The sequence below is a fragment of the Balaenoptera musculus genome, chromosome 13, assembly GCF_009873245.2.
Source record: "Balaenoptera musculus isolate JJ_BM4_2016_0621 chromosome 13, mBalMus1.pri.v3, whole genome shotgun sequence".
NCBI classification, from domain to species: Eukaryota; Metazoa; Chordata; class Mammalia; order Artiodactyla; family Balaenopteridae; genus Balaenoptera; species Balaenoptera musculus.
The window spans coordinates 9,410,134-9,430,814 of record NC_045797.1 but is presented as its reverse complement, the minus strand read 5'-3'; the positions used below and the strand labels follow the sequence as shown (position 1 = coordinate 9,430,814).

General features: G+C 59.3%; 1 protein-coding gene across 1 annotated transcript in view; it reads left to right on the top strand.

Annotated features, from left to right (window-relative positions):
- Nucleotides 1-20,681, top strand: part of FER1L5 (fer-1 like family member 5) — a 57,939-nt gene that overhangs the window by 35,206 nt on the left and 2,052 nt on the right. Inside the window, exons 20-52 of the mRNA XM_036873192.1 lie at nt 1,748-1,872; nt 2,711-2,811; nt 3,530-3,707; nt 3,783-3,938; nt 4,918-5,049; nt 6,162-6,325; nt 6,651-6,765; nt 7,589-7,691; nt 8,237-8,415; nt 8,524-8,676; nt 8,912-9,056; nt 9,183-9,260; nt 10,148-10,329; nt 11,000-11,190; nt 11,475-11,568; nt 12,621-12,767; nt 12,848-13,010; nt 13,160-13,185; nt 13,964-14,014; nt 14,151-14,255; nt 14,559-14,678; nt 15,172-15,333; nt 15,574-15,665; nt 16,073-16,243; nt 16,444-16,592; nt 16,813-16,952; nt 18,482-18,570; nt 18,832-18,927; nt 19,130-19,271; nt 19,504-19,603; nt 19,679-19,872; nt 20,061-20,170; nt 20,472-20,619. Coding sequence (XP_036729087.1) covers nt 1,748-1,872; nt 2,711-2,811; nt 3,530-3,707; nt 3,783-3,938; nt 4,918-5,049; nt 6,162-6,325; nt 6,651-6,765; nt 7,589-7,691; nt 8,237-8,415; nt 8,524-8,676; nt 8,912-9,056; nt 9,183-9,260; nt 10,148-10,329; nt 11,000-11,190; nt 11,475-11,568; nt 12,621-12,767; nt 12,848-13,010; nt 13,160-13,185; nt 13,964-14,014; nt 14,151-14,255; nt 14,559-14,678; nt 15,172-15,333; nt 15,574-15,665; nt 16,073-16,243; nt 16,444-16,592; nt 16,813-16,952; nt 18,482-18,570; nt 18,832-18,927; nt 19,130-19,271; nt 19,504-19,603; nt 19,679-19,872; nt 20,061-20,170; nt 20,472-20,619 — 4,301 coding nt within the window. The remainder of the gene's footprint in view (nt 1-1,747; nt 1,873-2,710; nt 2,812-3,529; nt 3,708-3,782; nt 3,939-4,917; nt 5,050-6,161; nt 6,326-6,650; nt 6,766-7,588; nt 7,692-8,236; nt 8,416-8,523; nt 8,677-8,911; nt 9,057-9,182; nt 9,261-10,147; nt 10,330-10,999; nt 11,191-11,474; nt 11,569-12,620; nt 12,768-12,847; nt 13,011-13,159; nt 13,186-13,963; nt 14,015-14,150; nt 14,256-14,558; nt 14,679-15,171; nt 15,334-15,573; nt 15,666-16,072; nt 16,244-16,443; nt 16,593-16,812; nt 16,953-18,481; nt 18,571-18,831; nt 18,928-19,129; nt 19,272-19,503; nt 19,604-19,678; nt 19,873-20,060; nt 20,171-20,471; nt 20,620-20,681) is intronic.

The following is a 20,681-nucleotide window of genomic DNA, read 5'->3' as shown; positions in this document are numbered from 1 at the left end:
TGTACCACAAATTGGGTGGCTTATAACAACACGAATGAGTTCTCTCACAGTTCTGGAGGCTAGAAGTCTGAAATCAAGGTGTTGGTGGGTTGATTCCTTCTGATGGACCCGGGGGAGAATCTCTTCCACGTCTCTCTCCCAGCTCCTGCAGGCTGCCTGCCATCTTCGGTGCTCCTTGGCTTGTAGATGTATCACTGCCTCTCTGCCTCCATCTCTGCACGGCGTTCTGCCTCTGTCTCTGTGTCTCTACAAGCCTGTCATCTCTCTGTCCCTCTCCTCTGCTTATAAGGACACCAGTCATTATGGGTTAAGGGTCCAACCTACTCCAGTACGATCTCGTTTTACCTAATTACAGCTGCAATGACCCTATTTCCAAATAAGGTCACATGCAAAGGTAGCAGGGATTGGGACTTCAACATAGTTTTATAGGGGCTGCAATTCCACCCATGTCACATGGGGTGTCCTGTTAGACTGCCCACCCCAGGCAGTGCTCGGCTTTCTCTCCTGGGCCCTGGCAGTCGTCAAAGAGAAGAACCGGTTCTCCAAGATTTGCCAGAAACTCAGAGGACAAAAGTCTGCTTTGCTTCCACTTGCCTCACAGACTTTCTGCTTTTACTTTATTTTTGGTTTCTGTGGATTTCTTGCTTTTATGTCAACCCAGCAATACATCTCATAAAAAGAATCCCTTGGGAATTCCCTGGTGGTCCAGCGGTTAGGACTCTGCGCTTTCATTCTCATGGGCTCGGGTTCGATCCCTGGTCGGGGAACTAAAATCCCGCAAGCCACACAGTGCGGCCAAAAAAAAAAAAAGATTCCTTTATGCTTCATCTAGCTTTTCCCCGCTCTTTTCTTTTCTTTAATAAATTTATTTATTATTTTATGTTTTGGCTGCGATGGGTCTTCGTTGCTGTGCGTGGGCTTTCTCTGCGGCGAGCGGGGGGGCTACTCTTCGTTGCGGTGCACGGGCTTCTCATTGCGGTGGCTTCTCTTGTTGCAGAGCACGGGCTCTAGAGCGCATCCTCAGTAGTTGTGGTGCACAGGCTTAGCTGCTCTGAGGCATGTGGGATCTTCCCGGACCAGGGCTCGAACCCGTGTCCCCTGCATTGGCAGGCGGATTCTTAACCACTGCCCCACCAGGGAAGCCCCCCGCTCTTTTCAATAAGGATCATGGCCAGGAGACCCAGCCTGCCAAGCCCATCACTGGCTTTTGTCCATGTTTGCTCCTCTACGCCACTCCTCTGCACGGGCAGGCCCTTCATGTCAGATGTCTGCCTACGCCAACCAAACCCTGGGCCTCCTGAACCCAGGACCCTCTCCTCCTGTGCCTACCCACCACCCAGAAGGAAGACCCTACCTCAGGGCAGGCCCCTGGCCTTGACATCTTGCCTGAGTTAGGGGCACGGGCTCTGGAACTGAATGCCTGCGTTATACCACCTGGTTGTGCCACCACAGGGAAACTGCTTCCCATCACTAGCCTGGGTTTTCCCACCTGTAAACTGGGGACTCTGTAAGGCTGTGTGACACTGAGCACAGTGAATGCTCCGGCCAGCCGGCTGTGCTCATCAAAGCGCGTCCGTCCTGGACTGGCCTGCAGCCCACCTTCCAGCAGGAGGGGTCCAGTGAGGATGCGTAGCAGACCCTAGAGGAATGAAGTAGCCCAAGAAAGGTCCTCTGAGGGGACACAGTGAGGGAACACTGTCCCTCAGACCTCCAGCCCCCACCCCCTGCTCGTGTCTCTGTGTCTCAGGGAACATCTACCATTATGTGCCCTGGTACAACACCAAGCCCGTCGTGGCCGTGACCTCCTACTGGGAGGACGTCAGCTTCCGCATGAACTGCCTCAACCTCCTCCAGTTCACTCGGGACCGCCTGGTGAGTGGTGTGGGGATGGGGGATGGGGTGGTGGTACAGGGAAGGACCCGGGTCATTGATGGGAGGCTTGGGGAAATGAATCGCAGTCTTAGGAACCTGGTCACTCAGTTCTCTCATGCATTCCACGCCAATTGAGACGGACGTGCCAGGCACAGGCACTGAAGACACAACGATGGGTAGACACAGTGTTCGCCAGCAGGGAAGTCGGATATGCAAATAGGCGGTACGCAGTGCAGTAGGGCTGCGGTGGAGATGCAGGAGAACCATAGGGGCAGAGAGATTGGGGTGGGGGACATGAAGAGAGAAGAGTCAGAGGAAGTGTTCAAAAAGGAGATGACATTGGAGCAGAGTCTTGCTGGGGGCAGTGGTGGGGTGCAGAGAAGGGAACGACGGGCAGAGCCATGGTGATAGGAAGTTCGGGGGTGGTGGGGGCCTGGAGGTGAGGTGGAAATAAGGCCAGGGAAGCTGGGAAGGTTCAGATCACAAAAGGTCTTCGTGGCTGTTAAGGAAGGAAGCCGCAAAGCAGTTTTAGGCAGGAGAGCCACCTGGTGCCTCCGCCTCAAATATGACTTTCTCGCACCGATAGAAGGGGAGCCCAGCATCAGGGCCCTGTAACCTCTTCACGGTCCCACCCTGTCCTGGTTCCATCCCGCCACCCATGGGGAGGGTGGGTGGGAATCCTAGCCTTGCAAGGGTGTGTGACAGCTTTGGACTGACATCCCCAGGTTACCCCTCAAATGTCCCCAGGTCCTGGCTGAAACCATCTTGGGCCAATCGGCCCTGCAGCCTGTCCTGAGGGAGCCCCATGCTCACTTGCCGCTTCTCTCCTGCTGGGCAGAAAGCCAATCTGGACACCCTGAAATCCATGAGGAATCCGAGGGACCCGGCTCTGCTCCCCCAGTGGGAGAAACTGCTGAGGGAGCTGATGGAGGACTGCAAGTAGGGGCGGCGGGCACCTCACCCGGGGCTGGGGCTGAGCCAGATCAGGCTCACACAGGCTCTGGGGTGCAGACAGGACCCTACAGAACAGCCCTCACCGCCACCCTTCCGCACCCCTGCCTCCGCAGGAAATACGAGCTCTGCGCAGATCTCTCCCCAAACCACAGAGCTGCCTCTCTCCCATTCAGGGATCCCCAAAATGGCCCTGACCTCCCCACCCATCACTGTTCCCCACACACCCATGCCTGGTGCTCCCACCAAACCAGCCTCCCCGTTGTCCAGACAAGCCCTGCACGGTCCCGGCCCGTACCTTTTCCCCTGCCGCTCCTTCTATCCACAAGGCCCTCTTCAGGGTTCTGCCTGTTCTGGAAGGGCCATTGTAAGGCTCCTCCTGGCCCGGCAGCCCACTTGGATCCTCCCCCTTCCCGCCCGGGTTTGGTTGGCCCCTGTCTCACAGCTCACGCCTCTGTCCACGAGGAGGTGCTGAGCACGGGCCTGGCACACTGCAGGGGCTGGGAGGATGCGAAGGGGAAGGATGAGGACCCGGGGCCAGGACCGCAGTGAGTGGGCTTCCTAAGGAGGGTGGGCAGGGCTCCCCGGGCCAGGCCAGCAGGCGTGGGGCAGGATCTTGGGTCTAGGAAGGGCCCTGAGGCCGGGCGGGATGGTGAGCAAGTGACGTGGCAGAGACTCAGCCCCGCCCTCCCGGTCCTGGCCACAGGCGCCCACTGCCCCGCGTGGCTGATCAGCCCAAAGCAACCGACCTGGACGTGAAGAGGTGGCAGCTCCGCAGCCTCCTTCTGCAGCAGCTGGTCCAGAAGGCCAAGGAAGCCCAGCCCAGGGACATGGTGGCCACCGCGGAGGGCTGGCTGTACCGCCTCAACGCCGTGCTCCCCGAGGTGGGTGCTGGACACTCCGGCCGGGAGCGGGCCTTGGAGCCGGCCACGTGGGCCTGACGCCCTCCCGCCCGGCAGCCCCAGATGAACCTCCCGGACGTGACGGTCTGGCTGATGTCCCGGGAGCAGCGAGTGGCCTATGCACAGGTGCCCGCCCACACCATCCTGTTCTCCCCGGCCGGGGCCCGGCGCTCCGGCAGGTTCTGTGGGAAGACACAGACCCTCTTCCTGCAGGTGGGGAGGCCAGGGGTCCTCAGGGGAGGAGAGGGCCCAGGACATCCCAAGGGAGAAGCCCTGACCACCCCCCCGCAACCCCGGGCAGCCCCCATGAGCCTCCCAAGGGCATGCCCACTTCCTCTCTGCCAGGCCCTTTACCAGGTGAAATGGGGTTTAAACAGTTCTCCAGAGGAAGGCGGGGGCCTGGGACCATCAGCATGTGGCCGACACCAAGTCCATGCCCCCCATAAATATTCCTCAAATTTGTCCCCTCCATCATCCTGATGCCTCACTTGGTCCTGTCCCTGTCCTCTCTCCCCTGGACCACGATTGGCTGCTATCTGCATATTTAATACCTATAAGGTTTGGGCGCCAGCCCCTCATATCAGACACAATCCATAAATAAGGCTGACTGACCACACGTCCCCTGCCCTGAAGACGGCCCTGTGCTTCCAGCCCTCCCCCTGGGAGGCTGGTGGGGGACACTGCCTCCGTCTCGGAGACGTCCCTGGCTCCCCACTGCCCTTTCTGCCATGGTGGAAGGGCCCACCTGAATCCTTCTTGTACTGCAAGGATCACTGAGACTTGAATCCTGGCTCTACCACTCACTGGCTTGTGTGAGCCGGAGCCAACTCCTGACCGTGTCTGGCCTCAGCCTGCTCCTCTGTGAAATGGGCCTGGCGATAATGATGCCCGCCCTGTGGTGGTGTGTGAGGATCAGAGCACTTAGCACGTTGCCTGGCGCATAGCAAGCATCATTGTCAACGGCACCATCAGCACCACTCCTCCCTGGAGCATTCCCAGGTTCCCCAGCGGCACTGACCCTCTCCCCCCGCAACCCGTACCAGCCTCTGTTATGCCCATCACCCAGCTCAGGGTGAGGCCCCTGCTCCCAGGGCTCGGGGTAAAGGGGCAGCCGTGTGTGCCCCTCCCTCACCCGCACCCCTGCCCCTGGGGGACCCGCACCCCCGTGGTTGTTGACCTGCCTCTGGCTCAGTACCCTGAGGGTGAAGGAAAGAAGGACACGCTCCCGGCCCAGCTCCGGGTCTGCATGTGGCTCGGCAACGTGACAGACAGCAAGGATCTGCAGCTGCTCCGCCAGGGCGAAGTGGTCGTGTCCGCGGAGACGGTGAGCGGGGCCCCGGGTGGGGCCGGCGGGAGGGTGACCCGGCAACAGCCCAGCTCCGAAGGTGGAGAAGAACATCACTGGCAGAATCTGAGAACCGTGAAAGGGGCTTGAGAGAGGTGGCAGAAACTAAAGAGGTCCCCTGTTGACAAGCCACAGGCTGTGGTGACAGGAGGGCAGCTGAATGGTCCCCTGGGGCTGGTCACTCTCACCCAGATGGAGGTTTATTGGGAGTTTCTCCCAATTAGTTCAGGGTATGTGAGGTGAGCAAGGCTCCAACTGCTTGCAGGGGGTCTCGTCCATCATCAGCGTGACGGCCCGGGCCCCCCGCCGACCCCAGCTGGGTCCTGCAGGCCAGCCTGGTGGTCCCGGGGAGGGGGAGGCCTGGGACAGTCAGAGGAGCCGGAAATGCGGCATCTTCCCTTAGAACCGTAAACCCAGGAGGTGGGTGAGCAGCCGGCCAGAGGCTGCTCTGTGAGCAGAGGAGGGGGAGGACATGGCTCAGGAGAAGGTCCTGAGAACAGAAGAGAAATAAGTTTTGAGTTTCGGGCTTTTTAACTTACTTTGTCAAAACGTTTTCATGCTTCCTAAGTTGCATGTTGTGGATAGATTGTAGAACTTGGAGGTGCTGAGACAGAGAGGGATTTAAGATGAGTGTAGGGAGCAGGGGCTGTGTGCCCAGAAGGGGAATGTGGAAGAAAGGTCCAGAGGCAGCAAAGACGTGGCAGTGGTGGAGCAGGACCAGGTTGCCCAGGGTCAGCAGTGACACAGGGCGGACAGGTCACATCGCAGGTGCCACCAGGCTCTAACACGGGCATCTACCCCACTCCACTCCTCGAAAGCTGAGCTGCCTGGGGTAGAGGTGACCTTTGAGCCTCAGTCTCCTCACCTGTGAAATGGGAGTGTGCGGCTGAAAGGGGATAGTCCATGTAATGCCCTTGGCATGGGCCCAGCCACAGTGAGCACTTGATGAGTGGCAGCTGCCTGTGCTGATTGACAGCAGAGGCAATGCTGTCCCATTACAAGTGACAATGCAGCTCCTGCCCCTGGGAGGAGGCCGGTGCTGGGTATGCTGCGGAGGGGGCAGCAGGCACTGATGGACTCCCCTCCCCCAGTACGAGAACCAGGCCAAGTATAAGGACCAGTGGGGACAGCAGTGGCTGCAGCACTGCCCCAGCTTCTCGGACGTCATGGGGCACAAGGCCCTCCCCAGGGAAGATTTCAAGGAGCCCCATGGATGGCACTGGCAGGGGCCGTGGACAGCGGAGCCTCAGCGGAGGTAAGGCTGGGATGCGGGACCTGGAGCCTGTGTGCCCCCGGACAGGCAGCACCGGAGCTGGCCCTTCTTTTTACCCAGGAGGGCCAGTAGGCAGCAGCCCAGAGAGGCGGGCACACAGCCACTGCAGCCTGGTCCCGGGGGCTGGGGTGCATAGGACAGGGGGCCCTGCCCGCCACCCTACCCTGCATGCCAGGCCCCGCTGCCCAGCCTTGCCCAGAGCAGGTGGGGCTGCCAGGTACGGGAGCGCTCAGCCAACAGAGGAGGACACCAGGGACCTGTAAGCTGAGGGAGATATGCTGGGAACTTGGGGTCTCACTGCCCCCAGGCTCCTCCTGGACACAGACATCAACAAGAGCCAGGTGCTGGAGGAGGTGTACGAGAACCAGCACCGGGACGCCACGGGGGCCTGGGTGCCTGCCGCCATCCCCAACACAGACGCGGTGAGCAGGGGGCGTGGGGGGCCAAGCGATTCAACCAGGGGGACACCTTGGAAACTGGGGTGTCTGAGTGGAAAGAGCACTGGGTCAGGCGTTACCATCTGAGCCCTGCTCCCTGGTGTGACCTTGGGTGAGCGCTGATGGGGTTTGTATCCCAAGGTGGTGGGGAGAAGTCCCCTAAATGGGATCGGAAGAACGACAGAGTGGGCACCTTTCCTTCCCCCTTTCGAAGGTGGCGCTTTTACCCAGAATTCAAAGTTCAGTAAGGAACTGAACTTTGAATTTTGTTTCTTTTTTTCTGTCCGCACTGCGCGGCATGCGGGATCGTAGTTCCCCGACCAGGGATCGAACCTGGGCCTCCAGCCGTGGAAGCGCGGAACCCTAACCACTGGACCACAGGGGAATTCCTGAATTTTGTTTCATTTTTAACGAACTTAAATTTAAGGAGCCCCAGGAGGCTGGTGGCCACTGATTGGACATTGAGGTTTAACCCATCTGTCACGCACGCTGGTCTCCCCTTTCCGAGAGCCGCCTTGGGCAGGCAGCAGCGTCCAGCTGAGATTCAGTCACACTATTTTGCTTTCACAGTCATTCGTACGGTTGTTTCCTATTTATGGTGAGTGGTTCCACTGACAGTGTTTATATAAAGTTTCCTTTAAAAAAGACACATACGGTTCGGAAAGGCAAGCCAGTAAAAGCGTATTAAGTGAACATGTGGGTGGCATCAGACGTAACAAGCGCGGTCTGCTCCTGGGGGCTGGAGGCCACGATAGCCGTAGTAGGTGAGCAAGACGGCCCTTGGCCCGCCCTCTCTGTCCACCCACAGAACGGAGAACCCGTGGAGGCCCGGGAGAATGTGAAGTGCCCCCAAGGCTGGCACGCGAAGAAGAACTGGGCTGTGGAGCTGAACCACGCGGTGGACAATGAGGGTCAGTCCTCCGGGCAGCGGCTAAGGGCGGCAGGGCCTGGAACTGCAAGTGGCCAAGCTGTCGGGTGGGGTAGGCCTGCGCTCCTGGGGGTCCTCAGTCTCCAGAGAGCGGGGCCTCCACCCTTGCCACAGACGTGGGCCCCAGCTTTGAGACAGGGCAGGTGCTAAGCGCCTCCCGAGCACGTGAACTGGGGTCGCGTCCAGAGCCTGGTTCACCCCAGGTGGCTCCAGGGAAGGGGCGGTGGGCTGGGAGTCGGAAGACCTGGGCTCAAGATGCAGCCTCTGCTACTCACGGGCTGTGTGACCTTGTGCGGGTCCCAGGACGCCTGTGAGCCCCACCTTCCTTGTCTGTAAGATGGGCAGTGGAGCCCAGGCCACCCGGGTGACGCAGTGTGACCACACCTTCCTTTGTGGCCAGAGAGACCTGGACGTGAGGGACAGCACTGCCCCCTTGGCCTGCCCTTCCGGGGCTTATCTCTCGGGCCTGCCCGAGCCCCCGAGCCTGTGGGCCCCTGGGCACCCACGGGCTGTGTCCTGGCCCCTCAGGCTGGGAGTACGGAGTGGGCATCCCGCCCTCGGGGCTGCCCCAGGTCTGGAACTCGGTGGAGAAGACCTACTACTCCTGCCGCCGCCGGCGCTGGGCGCGCGTGCGCTACCGGGACCACGGGAGGCTGAGCCACGAGCAGGAGACCCTGTCCTTCCTGCAGCTGGTGAGGGGCCTCCTGGTCAGGGACCTGGCGGGACCATGGGGGGGACCCACCGGTGGGACCCACCCTGGGCTGGGTGAGAGGGCGACTCTGCTCTCCCCACAGCACCACCCCAGCCTGGCTGAGGACGAGGAGGGCTGGGAGTACGGCGTCTTCGGCTCCAAGTTCCACCTGCACCCTCAGCCCCAGAGCCGGTTCCGCCGCCGCCGCTGGCACCGCAGGCTGGCCCCCAACAAGGTCAAGGGCATTGCACCCATATTCCTCCTGGAAGGATCCTTGGTAAAGCCCCAGTGGGCTAGGTGTCTCCTCCCTGCAACCCTACCTCCGGAGCCAGGGCCCCCCCGGTGCGCCAGGCAGACGGAGACACCCCGTGTGGCCAGATGCACTGACCACTGCAGGTGGGGGGACCTGGGCCTGGGCCCAGGCTTTGAATGGGGAGAAGGGTGACCTGGGCCTGGGCTGGGGGAAACAGGAAAGGCACCTATGAGCCTCAGGGAGTCTGTCCTGGGCACAGAGTCTAGATATGAAACAGCAAGCTAAGAGGGAAGCGGACATGGTGTCGTCGACACGGAGACTGGACAGAATCAGGAGCTCCTGGAGGGCTCCTCCAGAGATCACCCAGCCACCCAACCTGCCCTTCATCTACTGCGTCTTCAACAGTGAGCACTCAATTGAGAGTCGGCTTGGGTGGCCCCAGAGACACCCAGCACCTGAGGGCAGGGAGCAGGGGGCATGGGGTGGGGATCCTGGGGGCGGGTGGCGGACACGGCTCCTCTCTTACCCAGAGCCCCACTACTACCAGCTCTTCTGCTACATCTACCAGGCCCGGAACCTGATGTCCAACCACATCCAGACATTCCAGGGTAGGCGTGGGCACCTCTTCTCCCCCAGCCCCTCCATGTAGCCACCCAGCAGTACAAAGGATGTGGCGAGGAGGGGGTGACACACATGCAGACCCCTGCCCCCAGCAGCTCATGGCCCTGGTTTGGGGAAAAAACACAAGAACAAGGAATACAAGGCAGGACCGCTCTTGCGGTGTGTCCCCAACACTGTGGAATCAAGACGGGGAGGCTTCATCCCACTGGAGGCCACCTAGCTGAGCCTTGAAGAGGGAGGAGAAGTTTGCTGGGCCTTGACAAGGAAGAGGGAGGATGAGACACAAAGGCAAGAGAGAGGATGACACGCTTGGGAACCACTTGTCCCTTGTGAGGGACAGAAGATGAGGGGTGGGGAGGAGGTGTGGCAATTTCTAGCCCTGTGTGGAGGCCCCATGGGAGGTTTCAGGTGAGTCTCGTGCTCCTGCCCTGGGCTGGCAGTGGCCCTGTTTGTTGGGAGCCAGACTGTTGGACGAGGGTCTGAGCCAGGGCAGTGGGTGTCTGCTGGGAGCTGCGTCCACTGGGCATCAGCACCCTCATCGAGAGGGCCATGTGATGTTCCTTGATGCCAAGGCCACTTGCTGATGCTGTGGAAGGGCAGCCACGTGTAGCCTGGTCCCCAGAACCCCTCCAGAGGAGACGCCGGACCCTCTGCGTCTGTGACGGCTAGGCCCCAACCATGATGGTATAAGGGGGCTCTAGCCGTAAGCCCATGCGCTCTGTGGCTTACTCTGAGGTGGCCTTCTGGGGAGCTGGAGTGGCTGTGGCTGTCTGGCCTGAGCCTCCCCAGGTACCCAGTCCAGTGGCGGCAGCAGCGAGAAGAGAGGAGAGCCTCACTCGGCAGCCCAAAGGCACAGCTCTCCTTCCACCCGCAGCGCCCTTCATTCGGTTGGTCTTCTTGAACCACAGCCAGTGTACCCAGACCCTGAAGAGCTCTGCAGCCCCTACGTGGGCCCAGACGCTCATCTTCCAGCACCTTCTTCTGTACGAGAACCCCCAGGACACCAAAGAGAGCCCGCCATTTGTGGTGTTGGAACTGTGGCAGCGGGACCCCCAGGTAAGGTGGGCTGGGCTGGGCAGAGCTCTGAGAAGTTTGTTTTTTTTTTGTTTTTTTTTTTTAATTTTTATTCATTTATTTATTTATTTATTTATTTATTTATTTATTTATGGCTGTGTTGGGTCTTCGTTTCTGTGCAAGGGCTTTCTCTAGTTGCGGCAAGTGGGGGCCACTCTTCATCGCGATGCGCGGGCCTCTCACTATCGCGGCCTCTCTCGTTGCGGAGCACAGGCTCCAGACGCGCAGGCTCAGCAATTGTGGCTCACGGGCCTAGTTGCTCCGCGGCATGTGGGATCTTCCCAGACCAGGGCTCGAACCCGTGTCCCCTGCATTGGCAGGCAGATTCTCAACCACTGTGCCACCAGGGAAGCCCCTCTGAGAAGTTTTTAATGTATTTTTTTGGCCGCGCCATGCGGCATGCCGGATCTTAGTTCCCCGACCAGGGATCGAACCTGTGCCCCCTGCAGTGGAAGTGTGGAGTCCTAACCACTGGACGGCCAGGGAATTCCGTGAGGAGCTTTTATTTTAGAGGAGAATATTCAGAAAGTGCTCCAGCGGGACCTGATTCGCAGAGCACGTCGCATTGATCCTAGAGTGGTCAGAATCCCAGGAGGAGCCAGACCCCTGCCAGCCTGGCCTCCATGCTTTGTGAACTTCCCCTTCCCTCCAGGGCAATGAGAGCTTGTGGGGACGGAGCATGTGGTCACCGGCGGTCTGGCTGGATGTCCAAAACCGGATCCTGCCCCCCATGAGGTGGCACCCCCTTGTAAAAGGGTTGGAGGAGGAAGAGGGCGAGATCTTGGCGTCCTGTGAGCTGATCCTCGAGACTGAGGTGCTGGGAGAGAGGGCCCGGCCAGGAGCGTGGTACTCAGCGCCCTCACGCTGCCCCACTCCCCTGCCAGCGGCCCCCAACCACAGCCCCTCAGCAAAGTCCTGGGGCCCGGGAACCAGAACACTGGGCTGGGAGGTGCCGGCCTGCCCAACCTCTCCCTAACTCCCCTGCCAGCTTCTGCCCACAGGGCTCCGGGGCCGCCGCAGTTGAGCCTCTTAGGGTCCTGCTTGCGTGGGGGGGTGGGGGACGGTAGGACCAGCCCAACAGGGCCTCAGGCTCCCTGCTCTCCCACCTCATCCCTTCAGAGTCTCAGACAACACCTGCCAATCTTAAGTGTTCCCTGGAAGAATGGGATCTACATCCTCCCCAAGAGCATCCAGCCCACGCTAAGGAAAATGGCTATTGAGGTGATGAAACGTGGAGCAGGGCGGGTGGGCAGGGCGCAAGCCACCCCCAGAGCAGTCGAGCCCCACACGGCGCGCGCTCTGCTGACCCTCTTGGGCCTTCTGCCTACCTGCTCCAAAGCTTGGACCCCGAGGAGATACCATGTGAGAGATGGAGGGAGACAGGAGAGAAGTGAAGTTCTGATAGAACATTTCAAAGTATTTTAATGCAAACCTCTGCAGTGCGTCATAGACAAAGGGCTTTAGCATTCATTACCTACCGAATGTAAGCCTCATGAGGCCCCTGTGCAAAAAGTAGGGACGACCTTCCAGAGACGGAAATTCAGGCTCTGAGAAACAACACATCCACGCACAGTGACACAGGGGCTCAGTGGCAGCGCCAGAGTTTAGGCCCGGCCCTGCCTGACTCCACATGCCAGGATGTTTCTCACCTCTTCTGAAAGTAGCATGGAGGCCCCCAGGTCAGAACCTACGTGCCCTGCCACAAACCTGGCAAAGAGCGGAAGGTGGTCAGGTCCTCCCGGCACTGGAGCCAAGATCAGACCCCCTGGCTGGTTTCCACTCTGGCCCTGAGGCGGCCCTATGAGTACGGTGTGGACAGCTCCCGGAGTACCCAGTGTTTGTCCGTTGAGAGTGAGATCCCAGGGTGCTGGCTCGCTGACTGGCCGTGGAGTCCTGTGGGATCCAGGTCAGCCACGAGCTGGACGGCACAGAGGTGCCCAAGAACCCCGGGGCACTCCAGCTGCTGCGGGCCTGGGAGGCAGCCGGCAGCGGGAAGTCACCCCTGAGAGAGATGATTAGAGGCCAGACGGGCAGCAGGGGAGGAAGGGCAATACCTAACGGGCACCTCCCTCGTGGAGGAGCGATGACAGCGTCCAGGCCTGGAGGACTCATCCCTTGCAGGACAGGAGGCCTGGGTGAGCCTTCAGACTCTGCCTTCACCCAGCCTCGTGCCCTGGCCCTGCAGGCCCCCTGAGGCCCCACTGCTCCCAGGCCAGGACCCCATCAGAGGGGCCGCCTGCCCCTTTCCCCACCCTCCCTCTCTGTTCTGGCAGATGCTGGTCTGGGGCCTTCGGAACATGAAGCAGGTGCGTTCGCCCCGGCTCCTGGTGGAATGCTGGGAAGAGTCCGTGCAGACAGAGCCCATCAGGGACTTCCAGACCAATCCCAACTTCACCCAGTCAGCCCTCTTCCTCACGCTGGTGAGAAGGCCTTGGGCCAGGGCTGGGGCAGCCCCGGCTCGTGGGAAGCCTCACGCTCTGGCCTCTCCTTGGGGCTGCAGTACATGCCTACGGACGAGGCCTTCGCGCTGCCCCTGGTGCTGAAGGTGGTGGACCACCAGGACTTCGGCCAGGAGACCGTGGTGGGTCAGGCCAACGTTGACTCCCTACAGCCCTACTTCTGTGACCCCTGGGCTGAGGACTACAAGCCCCCACGGCCTCCAAGTACGGCCCTTTCTCCTTGCCCCTCCCCAGACCTCACCAACAAGCTGGCACTGGGAGTGGCCAAGGCCCTGGCTGTCCTGCCGGGTTGGTGGCCCTCCCCCCCACTTCTCCCTTCTCCTGAGACTCATGACTGCGCTCTCTCCACGCAGTGCTGTCTGTGAAGAAGTACCAGGAGGTGAGTAAAGCGCTGGAGGCCCCGTGCCATTTAGAGGAAACAGCCCTTGTGCCTGAGGAGGGTACAGATTAAACAGAGTTCCGATATCTGCGCCCCCAGCATGAGGCCTACTTGTTCACGAGAACTTGAAAGCAGTGATCTCAACCTGGACTGCGTGTTAGAATTGCCCGAGAGTTTAAAAAATCCTGAGCGACTTCCCTGGCGGTCCAGTAGTTAGGACTCCGCGCTTCCACTGCAGGGGGGATGGGTTCGATCCCTGGCCGGGGAGCTAAGACCCCACGTGCTGCACAGCCTGCCCCCCCCAAAATGGCTTCTGACCAGTTGCTGGGGGTAGGAACCAAGAGCAGCAATTATTTTATTCAAGCCCAAACCACCTACGCCCCACCCCCGCCCCAGGTGATTCCAGTGTTTCCAAAGTTCAGAACGGCTGCTCTAGAGCAGCACCTGTCAACCTTGAATGCACAGGAATCCTTTGGCATCTTGAGCAAAAGCAGATTCAGCTTCAGGAGGCCTAGGGTGGGGCTTGAGGCTCTGAACTTCTGAGCCCTTCCAGAGTTAAGTGTGGAGCTGTGGGCAATGAGAACCAAGAACTAACCTGACCCTCCTTCTCCGCCCCAGTCCCATGTCTGAGGATCCCTGAATTAAAAAGCCTCTGTGAAGGGCAAGGGAGCCAGGGAAGGAAGCCGTGGCCTCGAGCCCCTTCTGATCTCAGAAGTCAGAGGCGGTGGGCGGCCTGGGCGGCCAGGCCTTGCCTTGCTCACCCGCAATCATTTTTCAGCTCCTAGGTTACCTTTACGAAAAGTTCTGGTTCAAGTCCAGCCAAGCTGAGGTGATGTAGGCTCAGCCCCGGGGAATAAGGAACAACTCCAGGCAGCTCAGGGAGGTGGGGCAGCATGATTCCGGGCAGAGGAAGGCCACTGTGCCTTCTCCCCGAGGGCCAAAATGCCCCTCCTCCTCCCTGCCAGGATGAACATGAGCAGGAAGTAGACTGGTGGAGCAAGCTGCTCTGGGCCACAGGAGATGCTCCCCAGTCCCTGAAGTACAAGTACAAAGAGTATCACGCCCTGAAGGTTCGCAGGCCCCTACGAGGGGAGACTGCTGAGGGATGGAGGAAATCTGCGGGGAGAGGCCAACAAACCCAGCCCCGAGTCCCTGGGGAACCACCAAGTCGGGGGGTGGCTTCCTCCTCTTTTCCCAAGACTCCTGGCCATGCCGCCGCAGGCCACTGCCCCCCAGCAGCAGCTCTGCTGACCCCGGGGCAGACGCTCTGGGGCGAGACCTGGGTGGCCCCCCAACCCCCTGATCCTAGGAATGGTCCCCTCAAGCCCTGGCCAGCTCCCCCCGCCAGCCGGGTCCCACACGCCCTCCCACAGGTATACGACTGCGAGCTGGAGGCCGTGCCAGCCTTCCAAGGCCTGCAGGACTTCTGCCAGACCTTCAAACTCTACCAAGAACAGCCCAAGCTGGACAGCCCTGTGGTAGGGGAGTTCAAGGTGCGTGTCCCAGTCCTGCCTAGCTGCACCTGTCACCTTGTGCCCCTTCTGTGCAGGGAAGACTCTGATAGGAGCGCTGGTTCTATATGCTCGGCGTGAGGATGGGGCACGGAGGGCTTGACAGTCTTGGGAGTGGGGGGCAGAGACTGACCTCTGCAGGGACTCAGGGTGGCCTCCCCCAACGCAGGAAGGGGGAGGGCTTCTCAGTCCCAGCTCGGGCCTGGGCTGCTCTCGGAGGCCCGAGAGCCTTCAAAAACAAGTGCGGACCCCAAGAGGTGGGTGGGGGTGGAACAAGACCTCCCTTCAGCGGAAAACAACACCGTGGTCCCCGTAGAGCATCTCTGCGGCACGTGCCCCTACCCGTCCTCACGGGCTTCGTCCCTGCCACCCTCAACACAACCCACTCTCCTGACCTTGGACCAGGGGCACCTCCTGGAGGGCTCTACAGAGCCAGGCCGGAGACCAATACCTTTCCTCCCCAACACACACACAGGGCCAATTCCGTGTCTACCCCTTTCCTGAGAATCCAGAAGCCCCCAAGCCCCCTCGCCAGTTCCTGCCTTGGCCTAAGAAAGAGGACTTCCCTCAGCAGTGCTTGGTGCGGGTGTACGTGGTGCGAGCAGTCAACCTGCAGCCCCAAGACACCAATGGCCTGGTAACGAGCAGCCCTGAACTGCAGCGCTCATCTTCCCCAGCCCCCCAGCCCGGGCACCCCCCTCACCTCACCCTACACCCCAGCATCCTGGAGCTCCCTCAGGCTGACACCCAGACTGCCAACTTCCCACAGGCCCCATCTGGTACAAGGGGCTCCTTTCTGCCCCACTCCCGCCCTCCCTGACCAACCTGGGCTGACTCTCCATTTCCCGTCCTTCTCTCACGTCTATCTGAACCCCAGTGTGACCCTTATGTGATCCTGAAACTGGGAGAGACAAAGCTTGGCAACCGGGACAAGTACCAGCCCAACACTCTGGACCCCATCTTTGGCGTGTGAGCTGCCCCAACGCACCCAATCCCACATCCCCGCTCTCTGTGCCGGGAGCAGTTCCAGAAGGCAGAGAACTCTCACGTTCCTTTCTAGCCTCCACGTTCCTAGCACAGTGTCCAACAGATGGAAGATCCATCGATGGGCAGCCCAGCTCTCCCCTCCCCCCTCAAACACTTTGCCTGGGAAGGGAGCTCAGAGTCCCACACCCCAGGCCTGTCAAAAGTTACTCCCAGCCACGACTGAGGGATGGCTATTGGCGAACAAGAGCCACCCCAGGCTCTGCTCTCCAAATTCACCAGGGCCAAACAGCAGGGGGTAGAGCACGGGCACGTGTGGTTGGGATGGTGGAGAGGGAGCTGTGTAGATAACATGGTCCTCGGTCTCTGTGTCTCCAACACCCTCACCCAAGGATGTTTGAAATGAGCTGCACCATCCCCCTGGAGAAGGACCTAGAGATCCAGCTGTATGACTTTGACCTATTTTCACCCGATGATAAGATTGGAACCACAGTCATCGACCTTGAAAACCGACTCCTGTCTGGCTTTGGAGCTCGTTGTGGGCTCTCCAAATCCTACTGCCAGTAAGCGTGGACCTGAACCAGGGCAAGGGAGCACGGGGGAGTGGAAGAGTAAGCCCACGGCTCCCCTCGAAGACGCCTGCATCCCAGGCTGGGGAACCAGGGCCCGTACCTGTCTGCACCCCTGCTCCCAGCACTGGTCAGCCTGCAGCTCGAAGCAGAGGCTTCTCCAGGACTCAGATCTCCCCACCTTTTCCCCACAGGTCAGGGCCCTTTAGGTGGCGGGATCAGATGCCCCCAAGCCTGCTCTTGGAACACCATGCCAAACATAAAGGACTGCCTCCGCCTCTGTTCAGCCCTGAGGATGACTCTGTGTTTTACAATGGGAAAAAATTCAGACTGCAAAGCTTTGGTGAGAAGCACAGCACACCGCCAGAAAGCACAGAGCCGGGCCTCTGCGACAAGTGGGGCTACAGGATGCAGGAGCTGCCAGAGGGCACCCCGCCCCCCCTTCTCTCCTGTAATGGACAACCAAGTCCACTGCCCAGGCTGAGGGTGGAGAAGGGGCCTACGTGGGAGACGGGAAGGCTAATGACCTCGTGATCCCCTCCTTCCATCCCCCTCCAATCTAGAGCTCAAGCCCCCTACTGCTCGCTTCTTGGGACCTAAGAAAGAACGCCTTGCGCTGTACCTCCTGCACACCCAGGGACTGGTACCTGAGCACGTGGAGACCCGCACACTGTACAGCGACAGCCAGCCGGGCATCGACCAGGTATGCGACTGGAGGGGCTGGATCAGGAGGTGGGGAAGCCCACCCATCCAGGACAAGAGGGGAAGGAGAGGCCGGGCACCCACAGATGTACATGAAAAGCAGACAAGCATGTTCTGCACACGTCAATAAGCAAGAAGTCGCAGTGGTGTCTCTTAGAATGGAGAAGTTCAGAGCTGGAAAAGTCACCGACGAGAAACCGAGGCCCCATGTCAGCTGTGGAAGTGTTTCGGGGCCTTCCCCGCCGGTGCCAGCACTGCCTTAGTCTCTCCCGAGGGAGGGTGGGGAGGCAGCACCTGGGGTCAGAGTGCAGCCATCACAGCCCCGGCTTGGCTGTTAAGTGCAGGCTGTGTTTTCTCCAAGGCAAGGAACCCCAAACAGGAGGAATAAAAATCCCCACAGGCACCCTAATCATCCCCTACCCTCCAGCCACCAGAATGGCTCACCTCATTCTCCAAATCTCTCAAACTGATAGCACATTCTAGATACAAAGTTCTCTACTGAGCACTTTTTTTTTTTTTTTTAAAGCACTTTTCTTTTTTATAGCTACTTTATTTATTTATTTTATTTTATTTTTGGCTGTGTTGGGTCTTCGGTTCATGCGAGGGCTTTCTCTAGTTGAGGCAAGTGGGGGCCACTCTTCATTGCGGTGCGGGGACCGCTCTTCATCGCGGTGCGCGGGCCTTTCACTATCGCGGCCCCTCCCGTCGCGGGGCACAGGCTCCAGACGCGCAGGCTCAGTAGTTGTGGCTCACGGGCCCAGCTGCTCCGTGGCATGTGGGATCTTCCCAGACCAGGGCTCGAACCCGTGTCCCCTGCATTAGCAGGCAGATTCTCAACCACTGCGCCACCAGGGAAGCCCCTGAGCACTTTTTAAAACCATCCTCATTAAACCTGTTTTCTCATTAAATGGGGCCAATTTCAAAAGAATAAAACTAGGTCACATGGTTTGAAGGGATCTATCTTCCACTGTTGGTAGTTCTACCCTCTTAACCCTTTTGTCTCCCCTTTTCTTACCAGCTTCATCCCTTCTTTCCTAGACCTCTGTGCTTTGTGGATAGCTTGACATCCTTAGGATGTGGTTCCAGAACATAAAATGACCTGGAGATCACCTAGTTTACTCTTACTCAGGGCCACTAAGGTGGTTAATAATTGCAGCCCCAATCCCATTCTGGAGCCCCATCCAGAGAGGCTGTCCAGCAGGACCTGTTAAATGGCATCAACCCTCCAGACCCCAGTTACACGTGACATCCGTGCGCCACAGCCATCAGCCTCGTAGCCACTGTATGCTCCCAGCCTTACTGCACTATTCTCCCAGCCAAAAAAAGAAACAAGTGGAAGCTGATGGGCGGTGTGCTGACTTCCGGTCTGAAGTCCATCCCACCTCCCAGATGCCTCGATACCCCACCGCTCGGTGTTGGAAACACAGCCTCAGCAGACCTAGAAGCTGAGACAGGGCCTCCCCTCACCAGGCCAGGATGCCGAGAACGGGGGCTGGCCAACCCCAGCCAGCTAATCCATCTCCACTCTAGGGAAAGGTGCAAATGTGGGTGGACATCTTCCCCAAGAAGCTTGGGCCTCCTGGCCCCCCATTCAACATTAGGCCCAGAAAGCCTAGAAGGTGAGTGACACCCATCTCCCGAGCAACTGCACCACTCAGTGTGGCCTTCCCAGCGTGCGGAGCACCAGTGGGCTCCAACACTGAGTCACGGTGATTCTTTTCCTCTGTCGGGAATCCGGGGAGCCTCCTTTCCCTGTGGTCCCCCAAATGCAGCATGACTTGGGTGGGCACGGAGGGCAGCCTCCCAGGCCTCTCTTCCCTCACCGAGGTTGCAGCTGGGGAGCTATTCCTCAGCAAAGCCTCAGAGAACAGTGGCTACAGGTATGAGCTGCGCTGCATTATCTGGAAAACTGCCCACGTGGACCTGAAGGAAAACAGTTTAAGTACCGAGAAGATGAGCGACATCTATGTCAAAGGGTGAGGGAGAGGAGCGGGGCTCCGTCAGAGTGCCCTCAGACGTGCCCAGTTCTGTCATTCCTGGGGGTCCTCCTAATCTTGGCGTGACGTCTCTCCGTTTCCACCCATGCCTGGCGTCTACTGGGCAGCCCTCCCCCCAGGGCTCCAGCTCAGGGCTGGGGACAATCCAAGTGAACCCCAGATGAGTGGACTTTGGCCGCAGGTGGTTATTCGGGCTGGAGAAGGACATGCAGAAGACAGATGTCCACTACCACTCCCCGACGGGGGAGGGCATCTTCAACTGGCGGTTCATCTTCACCTTGGACTACCTGGCAGCAGAGCAAGCGTGCGTCTTGAGTCAGCAGGTAACAGGCCCAGGAGCGGGGTGCACCCCTCCCCCTCCCCTCAGAGCCTTCAAGCTGCACCAAGACACTTGGAATGTGGCCTTGGGTGGCACCACTCCCCGCTCCTGCCTCCCCCTCCCCGACTTTCTCCTCCTCCTCAACGGTCCATCACTGCTGGGTGATGGGCTGCTAAGTGGCCAAAGGACCTCTCAGAGGAGACAGGCCGGAGATACGCTCTCCTGCCATGCTCCAGGACTACATATGGAGCCTGGACCCCACGCTGATGAAGTTCCCAGCCCGGCTCATCATCCAGATCTGGGACAATAACATCATCTCCGCGGATGACTTCCTAGGTGAGAGCCTGGCACAGGGCCCGTGGCCACAGGACAGGGAGCTCCTTTTTGCTGACGCCATTTCTCTGGGCTCAGGGGTCCTGGAGCTGGATTTGACTGACATGCCCCTGCCGGCCCGGCACGCCAAGCTATGCTCCATCAGGATGATGGATGCTGACCCCAGGTGGCCTCACTTCCTCCAGTACAAGCACTGCTCCCTCTTTAAGATGAAGAATGTAAGCGGCTGGTGGCCTTGCCAGGTCCTCGATGGCGGCAAATGGCGCTTGTCGGTAGGAGCTGGGGAAGGTGCCTGTTGCCTAGGAACAGGGCTGACTGCTGTGCCGCATCACTTGGCTCTGACAGACTTCTGGGGGCCTGAGCTAAATCCCTTTCCCTTTCTGGACCCTGGGAAGAGGCTTTAAAACTATCCTTGCTCCTGCCATCTGAGCTCAGCTCCCACCACCCATGGTGTTTCTAGGGTAAGGTGAAGATGACCCTGGAGATTCTGACAGAGAAGGAAGCCTTAATCAAGGCAGCAGGAAGGGGCCAGTCAGAGCCCAACCAGTACCCTACACTCCGTCCTCCCTTGTAAGGGTCCTGCAGGGCAAAGGCACCAAGTCTCCTCCTCGTTCACAAAGCTGAGCTGCTGGGCCTAGCAGTCTGTACGGGGTGGTGACCGGGGAAGGAGGCTGACAAGTAAAGAGGGGTAATGATCACCCCCACCTCCCCACTCTGGCTCAATGCTCAGCTACAATCGGGGAGAAAAGCTGGGGAGGGGGGAGGGCAGAAGCAGAAGTTGCTTTTTAAAAATGAAAGGCCTTTGCTCTGGTTTACTTGACCTGAAGTTTCCCTCTGTCCTCCATTCTCCGCCATCTCTGCTCCTGGACAGACGCACCCATACCTTGCTCATGTGGTTTCGGTCACCCATTGCAAGGTTCATCCATGTTTTCTGGAAACGCTACCGCTTCAAAATCATAGCCATCTCAATCATACTGCTTATAGGGCTTCTGCTGTTCAACTTTATCTATTCAGCTCCGGTGAGTGACAACCTTGGAGACAGGGGAAAAGGCACAGCTGCTCTCGGGATGACCCAAGAGAG